The sequence below is a fragment of the Henckelia pumila genome, chromosome 2 (genome assembly GCF_033568475.1).
Source record: "Henckelia pumila isolate YLH828 chromosome 2, ASM3356847v2, whole genome shotgun sequence".
NCBI lineage: Eukaryota > Viridiplantae > Streptophyta > Magnoliopsida > Lamiales > Gesneriaceae > Henckelia > Henckelia pumila.
Genome location: NC_133121.1, coordinates 143,223,790 through 143,236,227, shown reverse-complemented (window position 1 = coordinate 143,236,227; position 12,438 = coordinate 143,223,790). Strand labels below are relative to the sequence as shown.

Genomic DNA, 12,438 nt, shown 5'->3' with positions numbered 1-12,438 from the left:
GTGAACCGGCCCACCTTTTAGGTGGGTTGAAAAAAAACCAACCAATTCACATATTTTAGGTGGCAGGACAGGCCAATCCGACGGATCTACGTGTAATTTGGTGGGTCGATCTGCAACCATCCATAACCTACCATTAGGCGGGGCGAGACGGGCCGACCCACCTTTTAGATCGGTTGAGAAAACATCAACCCAACTTATTTTGTATGACGGGGAGGGCCAACCCAATATGCTTATCTCATTTTGTTACCTCTGCTACTTAATAAATAAATCAAATCAATTTATAGTAATCTTACTATATATTTTAATATAGTAGACGTCATTTAAGTAACTAATTTTCAATTAATCGGTGAAATTTAAAACAAAATTATTATTATATCTTAAGTTAATTTCAAACAAAACCAAAATAATTAGGCAAATCAGTCATTTATAATACTTCATCTTTTGTGAGCCATTAGATGTTTTCTTATTTACCAAAATGACATTAACTTTGTGTTGTTTGATATTTTTTTTTTATACAAAAAATGTCACTCAATTAATAAAATCGATGTATCTAATGGCTCACAAAAGATGAAGTATTATAAATGACTGATTTGCCTAATGATTTTGGTTTTGTTGGGAATTAACTTAGATTTTTTTTACGATTTTTTTTGTTTTCGTTAAAAAACATACTGTACAAATATGCAACACATGTACCGAAATACCAACGATTAATTATTTTTTTTGGCTATTGGTTTATATAGCATGTGAAGTTTTTTTTTTTTGTTTTTTTGTTTTTTGTTTTTATTTTATTTTTTGTGACGTGCGAATCCGCAGCCGCTATCTTTCGGTGTGCTTTGGATAAACTCCGGATTAACGCAATATCCTGCAAACTACGTTAGTAAGATAAATCACATCAGGCAAGCTAGGAGACAAGTTAAACCAATTGGGCTAAAGACCCGATTTCATATACAAATGCATGAGTTTTAAATAACAAAAAGCTCCGGTCCAAAGCACAAAAACCAAGAGCCGGTCTCGCCGATGCAGCCATATAAAAGGACTCCACTTTAAACTTCAAATCTCCAGAGCGAACCAAAATCCCCACCTCTCCACTGTTGACTTCACCGTTTCCCCCAAATCCCTAATCTTTATTTTGTTTCGTATAATTTGTTCGTTTCTGTTTGTCGTTCGAATAGATTGGCTCAAATTGTTGTGCAGGGAAGTTTTCATTAACTTCTTACTGGATGAAATGAAGGGGAAATAAATTGTCACTTTGCAGGCTCCTCTTTCTGTTCATCATTCGTCAGGTACAGAATAATCCGTTTTTTTATAGGGGGAGCTGATATTGGGTCCTTTTTGTGCTAAGCACGTGTGTGTAAATTCATACTTATTCACAAAAATGAAATTTTTGGGGGGTTGAAAAAATTAAAGGGTATATTATAGTTTCTTGCATGATTTGAGTGGTAACTATTGCTTGTCTGTAAAGTAATATGCGTGGACGCTGTGTTGTTCTCTTTATTACATTAGTCTGTGTATGTCAAACTTGGATTACGGTGTTACTGGTTACAATAACCCCAACTCTGTGCATAGATAAGATTTTGGCATGTTCTGTATAATCTACGCACCTGAAATGCTTGGTGTGTGCAGCTGTTTTTCTATGCTAATTTATTCGTATTCAGTTGGATAATTTGAGACCTGAAATTAGGGGTACTGGTAGATAAATATTTTTTCAGGAATGGCAGCTGACTATCTCGTGATATTTGAATGTTGTTTGATGTATAATATTTTCATCTACTAGGAAAACAGAGCAGACATTTGTCTTTTGTTTGATTCGAATTTTCAAAACCACAAGAAACTCACTTTGAGCATGTGCATTAAAATTTCTTCTCTTCTGACATATTGTAGGTTGTTGATACTAAATTTCCAGAGGCAAAAATATGGAAAAAGATGGGAATGACTTGAAGTCACCACTACTACAACATCACAATGATTTGGCTATCACCATTGTATCCCCTAACAAAAACATGGACAAAAGACTTAGGACTGTTGTCTTCAGAGTAGGGGGTCTAACATGCTCATCTTGTGTTGCGTCAATAGAAACAGCACTTGAAAAGCTGGATGGTGTTGAAAATGTGTCAGTGTCTGTGCTTCAAGGTCAGGCTGTGGTAAAGTACTTGCCAGATGCTATCAGTGTAAGTCAAATTAAAATTCCTTTTCCTTAAATGTTAAATGTGTGACATTTTTTGGTTTGATATATGATTAGCAAACAACAGTCAACTGTGGGTATGCGCATCCACAACTGTTCATTTTAGAGCCCTTTTTCTAACTATAAATTATATCAATCGGTTCATGGGTACCTTGGGCTGGGGGCCTCTGGAGCATTTTGGAGTTTAGCATGTCATGATGCTTTGCATTATGATGTGACATCAAAGCTTGCTTTATATTTTCCTACTCACATTTTTTAACGACAGACAGTGAAGCTTTTTAGTTATAAAAAAATTATCAAATATGATGCTCAAGTGGAACAACCTATATCTATTAGTTTTAACAGTATTATCTTTCAGGCAAAAGATATTAAAGAAGCAGTGGAAGACACAGGTTTTGAAGTTGAGGAGTTTCCGGAGCAAGAAATCGCCATCTGCCGGCTGATAATAAAGGGAATGGCATGCACAAGCTGTTCAGAGTCGACAGAACGTGCTTTGCTGATGTTGGATGGAGTAAAAAAAGCAGTGGTTGGTTTAGCTATTGGAGAAGCAAAAATCCATTTTGATCCCAATGTAACAAACACTGATCGCATCATTGAAGCAGTAGAGGATGCCGGCTTTGTATGCAATCTCATAAGCTCTTGTAGTGACTTGAATAAATTGTATTTGAGACTAGAAGGAATCACTACTTCAGATGATTTTACTATCATTCAAGGCTCACTAGAGTCTTTGGTAGGCGTAAACAATGTTGAAACTCATATGAAAGAGCATAAAGCAACTATAAGTTACGATCCAAACATCATCGGTCCAAGATCTCTATTACAGTGCATTCAAGAAGCTGGCCATGGACTTAAAACTTACCAAGCAACATTGTATACCCCACCAAGGGGAGGAGAGATGGAGAGACAACATGAAATCCTGACATATAGGAATCAATTTTTATGGAGTTGTCTATTTTCCGTTCCAGTGTTTATTTTCTCTATGGTACTCCCGATGATTCCTCCATATGGAAATTGGCTACACTACAAGGTCATTAACATGCTTGATATTGGAATGATTTTAAGATGGGTACTTTGCACTCCTGTACAGTTCATCATTGGCAAAAGGTATTTGTTTAATCGTTATCTTAAAAATTTGTTTTGCCAAGTTGCATTACTATGGCTGTCAGTGTCCACTGCAATACATGCCTGTTTTAACCATTTTTTTCAGGTTCTATGCCGGATCATATCATGCTCTGAAACGTAAATCTGCAAATATGGACGTACTGGTTGCTTTGGGTACTAATGCTGCTTACTTCTATTCCATATACATAATGATAAAAGCTTTGACTTCAGCTTCATTTGAGGGGCATGATTTTTTCGAGACTAGTTCCATGTTGATATCTTTCATTCTTCTGGGGAAATACTTAGAAGTTATGGCAAAGGGAAAGACATCAAATGCTTTAGCTAAGCTGACAGATCTAGCTCCTGACACAGCTTATCTTGTAACTTTGGATGCTGGTGGCAATGTTATTTCAGAAATTGAAATGAACACGCAACTTATAGAAAAGAATGACATACTCAAAATTGTTCCTGGGGCGAAAGTTCCTGTTGATGGTCTTGTTATTGATGGTAAAAGTCATGTAAATGAAAGCATGATTACAGGAGAAGCTGTGCCAGTTGCTAAAAAGCCAGGTGATAAGGTTCGATAAAACAGTTCATGTTTAACTCTGTGTTTCCTTACACTTTATCTAAGTTGTGATAGTTGTGACAGCTACCTGCTTCTCCTCAATTGATATAAATTTAACGTCTGTATTTTAGTGCATAATAGTTCATTAACACAGGTGATTGGTGGGACAGTGAATGAAAATGGGTGTGTAATTATCAAGGTGACTCATGTCGGTTCAGACACAGCCCTTTCACAAATAGTCCAACTGGTTGAAGCTGCTCAACTTGCCAAAGCACCTGTCCAGAAGTTGGCTGACCAAATTTCAAAGTTTTTTGTTCCTACTGTAAGTTTCTTTCGTTGTTCTTATAAATTTTTCTGTTAGATGTATTTGCCAAGCGAACTTGTAAAATCTTTATTGAATTAACAATGTGGAGTTTTGATTGATTGCATTTTATACTTTATGGTAGTAGCAACCTTTTGACTCGTATAGTTTTATTCTTATTTACATGACTGATGATTGTCTAGTTTCACACACAACCAATTCCATTTTTTTTTAATTATTACGTGTGAGATGAAGAATTGAGAGGAAATTCAGAATATGGTTTCCTGCTCTAGTTAGAAAAACTGAGTTATTGAATTAATTAGAAGTCTTCAAGTTGTCCTCTCCATGGAAGAGATATGCAATACGAACAGAAGACTCGTGGGCTTACAAATATCTAGCCTAAAGCTAACAGCCCATAACACAATAAATTTATTTTTTAACAAAAATATTCTCCAATAGAAATCAACTAATCAAGTACAATTTTAAAATTTACTTTTATTCCAATGCCATATTGGCATAGCATGGTTTATTATTCCTATCTTAATAAGCATATGAAGAACAAACTCATACCCTTATGTGGAGCATGGAAGTGATTTTACATTTAAGTGGTATTGTCATTCTACCACGGTGGAGTTCTATCAGATGAAGACTTGATTGTGCCACGTTACCTATTTCACTACAGTTAATCAATACCAAGAGCTGATTTCACATTTTCTTTTTATCACGACATGATCTTTTATTTACTGCAGTAGATAGAAAACAATATTTGGACAATTTTTCCCTGAAATAAAAGAAATTGGCATTTAACAATTCGGCGAGTATTGTTGAATAAAAATATATGTCAATGTAGTTTTGCTCTTGGTTACTGGTTGACATATCATTTGAACTCATAGATGCTTATTCAGGGTAGTAGCGTAGCTTGACAGTTCCAAAATTCAAACATGATCCCATATGATATAAATAACCTTGATATTTATCCACACTAGGTTGTTCTGGCAGCTTTTGTGACTTGGCTAGGATGGTTTATCCCCGGAGAAGTTGGGATTTATCCTAGAATTTGGATACCCACTGCTATGGATGCTTTTGAATTTGCTCTGCAATTTGGTATTTCTGTGTTGGTGGTTGCATGCCCTTGTGCCCTAGGATTAGCAACTCCTACTGCTGTTATGGTCGCCACTGGAAAGGGTGCCTCACAGGGTGTGCTAATTAAAGGTGGTTTGGCCCTTGAAAATGCGCACAAGGTAAAATGTTTACTCACTTTTGGACCATTTAGCCTATTTCACATATTCATCACACTTGAGAATCACCATCTTTCATGGTCTATGTATAATAATGCTGAACAGTTCCACAACACCTGTTGGATATTTCTTAATTAAAATTAAGGAGTATAAAACATTGTCTTTTCTCTTTACCTGAATGGCTGGATGTGACAAGGTGTACTGTTGATGCCTTAGGTCTTATGGATCAATTGACTTTTCCTGATAGTATTTGCTGCCATTGATTCGGTGAAATTTGCTATTTTTCTGTTCACTTAAATTCTAAAAAGATTACTTCTTGTCTCCAAAAGTTTCATCCATTATCGATTCATGTTTTTTCATATTAGCATCTCTACTTTGTTGTCACTTCCCCATCTTGACCTCTGCACCTTGTCACGTGACTCAAGATGAGGTGTATATGGTATCAATGTCAAGTATATGTGATTTTATCTGCTTTAAATTTTTGCCAGCATTGACAAGACACTCATTATTCAATGATTATGTGTGTGAATCTTACCAAACAGAATGTCTATTTTTCTTCTGGGAATCACATTCATTGCCATATTGTTTTGTTTAATGAGCTCATCACCTTGGAATCAGTCTGCTACAATATATTTTAACTTCGATTTTTCAGGTGAAAACTGTTGTTTTTGACAAAACTGGAACACTAACAGTCGGAAAACCAGCTGTAGTTAGTTCAGCGCTCTTCTCTGAAATATCATTGGAAGATTTTTGTGATGTGACGATTGCTGCAGAGGTGGGTTATATTCCCTTTACACTTCTGTGTGGTTATTTCAGAGTTTGACATGCAAATTACATTCAAAATAAGCTACGGGCTTGGCCACATATGATAAATGCAATTTTCCATGATGAAAATATATTATTAGTTCAAACTGATTGTAGTACAAGCAACAACTGTTTCATGTGGTTGGAGTGCATGATATAGTTAAGAATATAAGGTTAGAGGATTATATCAAAAATTCTCTCTGCTGACTACATGGTTTCAAATATGTCAGATATAGCAAATTCTGACTTGTATATACCCATTTCTTTCAGGCAAATAGTGAGCACCCATTGGCCAAAGCAGTTGTGGATCATGCTAAAAAGCTATCTCAGAAGTTTGGGCACCAGAATGAACATATTATTGAGGCGAAAGGTTTTGAGGTGCATCCTGGAGCTGGAGTGAGCGTAAAAAATGGAGAGAGAATAATATTGGTTGGAAACAAGAGGCTTATGCACCTTTTCCATGTAACACTTACCTCTGAGGTAGATAAATACATTTCTGAGAATGAGCAACTGGCTCGTACTTGTGTGCTTGTCGCCGTTGATGGAAGAGCTGCGGGAGCTTATGCAGTAACTGACCCAGTGAAGCCAGAGGCAGCTGTTGTCATATCTCATCTTCTCTCAATGGGTGTCTCAAGTGTCATGGTTACAGGCGATAACTGGGCAACAGCAAGTGCAGTAGCCCGTGAGGTGGGCATTCAGGATGTGTTTGCTGAGACAGATCCACTTGGGAAAGCTGATAAAATAAAGGAGTTGCAGGTAACATTAATTTATGCAACTTCCATTGCTCAACTTATATCCTCATATCATTGAATGAGTTATATTTTCCTGGCAGTCGCCCAATATTGAAAATTGAAATGCATTAGACTTAACAAAAATTGCTTGAATAATCAATGCTAATATGATTGAAATGATCGACCTACTCTTGTTGCACCACACAAATGTTCAAATGATCCTGACAACGAAGCTGATTGATGCAATCAATTATGCTTGCTTCCTTCATTTTCTTCACACGAATCATATTCAGAACTTAAGGTTATGTGTACTGTATCATTAGCTTATGTAGTTATGTGGTTAAATACGAATGACAAAAGCGACAAACTAAAGATATCTAGATATAGACACATGCGAGTATATAGCCATTATGTTCCTGCAAATTTAACTAGCCTATCATGGATACAGTTGAGAGGTGCAACTGTGGCAATGGTAGGAGATGGGATAAATGACTCACCTGCCTTAGCAGCAGCTGATGTTGGCATGGCAATCGGAGCAGGTACTGATGTAGCAATAGAAGCTGCTGATGTCGTCCTAATGAAGAGCAACTTAGAGGATGTTGTCACCGCCATTGATCTCTCCCGAAAGACAATGTCCCGAATCCAAATCAACTATGTATGGGCACTTGGATACAACATCCTTGGAATGCCTATTGCTGCTGGAGTTTTATATCCGTCCACAGGAATTCGTCTGCCCCCATGGCTTGCTGGTGCTTGCATGGCCGCTTCATCGATAAGTGTGGTTTGTTCATCCCTTTTACTGCAATACTACAAGAAGCCCTTGCACGTTAATGCTGCCTGAGACATGTTTACTACTCGGTAAATTTGGCGAATCGTTTGATTAATTTCAAACTCAAAAGACTTGGGAATAAGTGTTTATCTTTGCATATCTAAGGGGTTGTGATAAATTGAATTATGATTGCTAAATGCATAATCATTTTAACGATGGATTATTAACTTTTTGTCCAACGCCAGAAATCATGGGCTTGCTTGAGATGAGCACAACGAGGTAAAATAGACGGGAAGATTTCAATGGCATGACGATGAATTTTTGAACTCTAAAGCCAAAAATTTTTTTAAAAAAGAAAAGATTAAATTTTAGTCAAATTTCCACCAGCAAAGAAGATTCCATTTGTGATTAGGTTCATACGTTGAAATTAAATTCGTTAGCAGAAAAGTAAGAAATGACTTTTCATTGTTGTCTTTGGACAAATCAATGGTTGCCCTTTGCATCCTGCCCACCGTTGGATCCTCCAATGGCCACAATGATTGTGTTGTCAATTTCAACTTGCCCCAATGCTTATGCAAAATACCATTTTGGGCCAAAAATTTTTTATGTGCTTGATTATCGCCATGAATTTTTTTTAGGTATCGATGGATGATATGATTCAAAATGTTATATCATGTCTAACTTAAATTTTATAATGATTGTAATTAAAAAAAAATAATTATGTTGCCCTTATCTTTCAATTTATTACGATCCATATATTTTATTCTACAAGTTAAAAATTATCTTAATGTATACATGTATAAGGAGAAAATATTATTTGGACTCTTCATGCTATCTAAAACTTTTAAATGTTCCACACTTTATAATGTACAAAAAATTATATATAACTTTTAAAAAAAAAAAGTTATATATAAAGTTGATATTAATTTTATTCCAAATGATAAATTAAAGACTCTTCGACTCCTCGTTTCCATTTCCAAAACATTTTGAATCTACAATCTATCTATATATATAAAACCCATTATCAGGGATTAATTTGGGTATATATCTCGATATTCCTTCTAATTACATATTTATAAATGGTTTTGCTAGATTAAGTTAAGTAGTATATTTCAATAATAGAAAAATAAAATGAAATTATTTCTTACCCATGTTTTATGACAAGATCATCTTTGTATAATTTCATTTGATGTGCACTCAAATCTCCATTTTCAATCCTCAAAAACAAATTTATCCATTTTTAAAATCATAATCTCGATATATTATTTTGGTAACATTGATACAATTAAGCAAATATTTGAGGGCCACATTGTGATTTCCGCAAATAAATCACTCACTGGAATAGGGCAAGTCAGCCATCCGCCTATATATAAAGTAAAATCATTTTTAGCTATCGGTCCTCTTTCGCTGCTCTCCATTTTTCATTTCCGTTCCCGCATCCCCCGGCGAGTCGAGCGCAGGTAAAACCTCTACTCCAATTGTTTTCAATCAGTTGTGATTGCTATTTTTTGAGGATCCAGCGAAATTTTCGCTGCTGTGTGACTGCCATTTCTTTTTGTACTTAGATTTAGAATTTTTTTTGATGAATTTAGTAGGAGTTTTATATTTTCTAGTTCTCAAATTTCTTCGGATCTGTGTTTGGATACTGTGAGAACTCGACGTTGATTTACTGAGAAAGGAAAAGGTCTGTAGCTGTTTAGATCTTTAGGCGTTTGTTGATGTTTATGTTGTGTAGATCTGATTTCTATGACGCATAATATTGGATGTAGATGTATGGAAATGATTGCGATCTGCGGTCAGACTTTCTGGTTAACGGCTTAACGCTGATGTTGTTCTCTGAGATCTAACTGGTTTCTTGTTCGTACGCAATTTATTTTGGCTGGTATTTTGTTTTCACCTGGATTCTATGTTTAGCTCCATCTCTGTCTTCTCCGCTCATGTATAGCTTGACTTGGGATTTATTCGTTTTTGGTTTTATCTTTTAATATATACTTTAGAAGTTAGACGTTGGGGCTTCTGTTTAATGTCTGTGTTTTTTTGGTTATTGGCTTTAACTGTTTCTCGAATGCACAAGGCCTTTTTTGTAATTACAAGTTTGTCCATGAATACTCGGATTCATATGTAAAGGGAATTAACCTATGTAATGTGCTGCCAAATGTGGGCAATTGAATGCTATTAAAATAATTTTGGCTGCAAGACACTATACAGAAACTCTTTGTCTTAGCAACTCTTTTCTTACACCATGACAATATTTTTAATTGTTGGTTAATGTGATTAATCTTGTCTACTTGTTTATTTGGCTTGATTTTTCAACTTTTTACCTTCTTTAGCTTCTCTAGCATTCTTGGATTTTTTTCGTTTCTGTGTGTCAGTTTTGATTTTAAACCATGCCAATGTTGCAATTTGCACAATGTGCATTCCATTCATCATTCAATATCGGATTTTAAGTGAGGCATGTCAAATATGTAATATAAACCAAAGTGGTATTCTAGGATTAATGTGGACACTTGGATTATACATAATGCATGCCTTTCTCATCTCAAGTATTTTATGTTTCTCAGTGATGTGATCTTCATGAATGCATTGGACGAGCTTTCAAATTTTGTGCTGAATTCCATTGTCACCTTATACTGCTAAAATGCACTCGTCAATAGATTCTCTTGGAAGTGAAGTCCTTGCCTTTAGTTGAACATCTATTTTGTGTCCCTGCAGGAGTTTAATTTGCAGCTATAATGGCCGATAATCACCAACACCCAACCATCATCCAGAAGGTGGCTAACCAGCTACATCTTAGTTCCAGTTTTTCCCAGGATGTTCAAGCTCGATACGGGGGATTCCAAAGGCCTGCCATGTATCAAAGGCGGTTTTCGAATGACACCTATACTAATGCAGGATTACAGTATCCTATGACTTGTCAAGGGACCCAGAAGCTGTCATTGATTTCTGCAAATGCTTCACCAGTGTTTGTTCAGGCTCCTTCAGAGAAAGGCTTGGCTGGCTTTGCCATTGACTTTCTCATGGGTGGAGTTTCAGCCGCTGTGTCTAAAACTGCTGCAGCCCCGATCGAGCGTGTGAAGCTTTTGATCCAGAATCAAGATGAAATGATCAAGTCAGGCAGGCTATCAGAACCATACAAGGGTATTGGAGACTGTTTCAAAAGAACCATGCAGGAGGAAGGAGCTGTAGCATTGTGGAGAGGAAACACTGCTAACGTCATTCGTTACTTCCCCACTCAGGTTCACCACATTATTTCTTGCCGTGACGAAGATTGAATCCGTATTGTTTCCATTTTCTGTTTGCTTGTTTATACTAATTATTAGATTACATGTTCCACAGGCCTTGAACTTTGCTTTCAAGGACTACTTTAAGAGACTGTTCAACTTCAAGAAAGATCGAGATGGCTACTGGAAATGGTTTGCGGGCAACCTTGCATCTGGTGGTGCCGCTGGTGCTTCCTCACTGCTCTTTGTCTACTCCTTGGATTATGCTCGAACTCGTCTCGCCAATGATTCCAAGGCTGCAAAGAAGGGAGGCGAAAGGCAATTTAATGGTTTGGTAGATGTTTATAGAAAGACCCTGCAATCTGATGGTATTGCTGGTCTTTACCGTGGATTCAATATCTCGTGTGTCGGCATTATTGTGTATCGTGGTCTGTACTTTGGAATGTACGATTCTTTGAAGCCAGTAGTCCTGACTGGATCCTTGCAGGTTTGTATACCCTCTACCTACTGGTTGTGATAGTTTTAGTAAAGTATATATCATTTACCAGGCTTACATTAAGGAAGTTCTATTTTGTTCCTATTGAAGAATTTGGGTGAAAGGATTTGAAATTCTTTGTATATAATCTGATTGCTGCATTCGTTGGAGAATTTTCAATCGTATGGGTTTCAATTTCTGTAGGTAACGTTTGAACCAAATCAATTTCATAATTCTTAGAATAATATGAAATCCATAATGGCATCCATTTCTTAAAACCAATTATTCAGTTGAAACCCAGCCTAATGAAATTGGAAATGCTTTTCTGTGAGTTTTTCTTGATTTTTCTCTCCTTTCAGAATTTTGCTGAGATTTGCGTGTCTTCATGATTACAGGATAGTTTCTTTGCCAGCTTTGCACTTGGTTGGCTCATCACAAATGGTGCTGGGCTTGCTTCTTACCCTATTGACACCGTTCGTAGAAGAATGATGATGACGTCTGGCGAAGCCGTGAAATACAAGAGCTCTATGGATGCGTTCACCCAAATTCTTAAAAACGAGGGTGCTAAATCTTTATTCAAGGGTGCTGGTGCAAACATCCTTCGTGCCGTGGCTGGTGCTGGTGTGCTTGCAGGTTACGACAAGCTTCAGGTGATTGTCTTCGGAAAGAAATATGGCTCTGGCGGAGCTTAATTTCATAACACCAGATGAAATAGATGGTGATGAAAATCTTTTTGTTAGTCACTGAGAATTCGTTTAAGGTGAAATTTTACGTGATTTGAATAATTTTAGAGAGGGGTTTGAACCCAGAACTTTGATGATATTTTTTCCTGAGGGATGTTTTGTTGCTATGGCTCCTTATATAAGGGAAGAGGTCGACTTATGATGAGATCTTGATTTTATGAGATGTGATTACGTACCAATTTGAGACATCTACTCTTCCATCCTTTCCATACTACATAAATTTTATTTTTGTTAATTTGTGCCCCTTTTTTTTTGGCAATATGAAATCGTTTGCTTTTCCGGTATATGTTGTTCTTCTCAAGCAAAGT

General features: G+C 36.5%; 2 protein-coding genes across 2 annotated transcripts; both read left to right on the top strand.

Moving 5' to 3' along the window:
- Positions 1–1,074: 1,074 nt before the first annotated feature.
- On the top strand, positions 1,075–7,927 carry LOC140881010 (copper-transporting ATPase HMA4-like). Its single transcript, XM_073285958.1, has 9 exons — positions 1,075–1,283; positions 1,882–2,168; positions 2,541–3,286; positions 3,390–3,861; positions 4,003–4,170; positions 5,136–5,390; positions 6,040–6,162; positions 6,462–6,947; positions 7,371–7,927. The coding sequence occupies exons 2-9, from the start codon at positions 1,914–1,916 to the stop codon at positions 7,761–7,763; spliced, it is 2,898 nt and encodes a 965-aa protein (XP_073142059.1). The 5' UTR covers positions 1,075–1,283; positions 1,882–1,913; the 3' UTR covers positions 7,764–7,927.
- A 1,108-nt stretch (positions 7,928–9,035) lies between these two features.
- On the top strand, positions 9,036–12,318 carry LOC140880633 (ADP,ATP carrier protein, mitochondrial). Its single transcript, XM_073285246.1, has 4 exons — positions 9,036–9,151; positions 10,404–10,927; positions 11,028–11,399; positions 11,783–12,318. The coding sequence occupies exons 2-4, from the start codon at positions 10,424–10,426 to the stop codon at positions 12,077–12,079; spliced, it is 1,173 nt and encodes a 390-aa protein (XP_073141347.1). The 5' UTR covers positions 9,036–9,151; positions 10,404–10,423; the 3' UTR covers positions 12,080–12,318.
- The last annotated feature ends 120 nt before the right edge of the window (positions 12,319–12,438 follow it).

What these genes read in the sequence shown, in the direction of transcription:
- LOC140881010 (XM_073285958.1), top strand. Translation starts at nt 1,914, where the DNA reads ATGGAAAAAGATGGGAATGACTTGAAGTCACCACTACTACAACATCAC. An exon ending in ACTTGCCAGATGCTATCAGT is followed by an intron (nt 2,169 to 2,540) that starts GTAAGTCAAATT and finishes ATTATCTTTCAG; the next exon opens with GCAAAAGATATTAAAGAAGC. An exon ending in CAAAGTTTTTTGTTCCTACT is followed by an intron (nt 4,171 to 5,135) that starts GTAAGTTTCTTT and finishes TATCCACACTAG; the next exon opens with GTTGTTCTGGCAGCTTTTGT.
- LOC140880633 (XM_073285246.1), top strand. Translation starts at nt 10,424, where the DNA reads ATGGCCGATAATCACCAACACCCAACCATCATCCAGAAGGTGGCTAAC. An exon ending in TTCGTTACTTCCCCACTCAG is followed by an intron (nt 10,928 to 11,027) that starts GTTCACCACATT and finishes CATGTTCCACAG; the next exon opens with GCCTTGAACTTTGCTTTCAA. An exon ending in TCCTGACTGGATCCTTGCAG is followed by an intron (nt 11,400 to 11,782) that starts GTTTGTATACCC and finishes TCATGATTACAG; the next exon opens with GATAGTTTCTTTGCCAGCTT.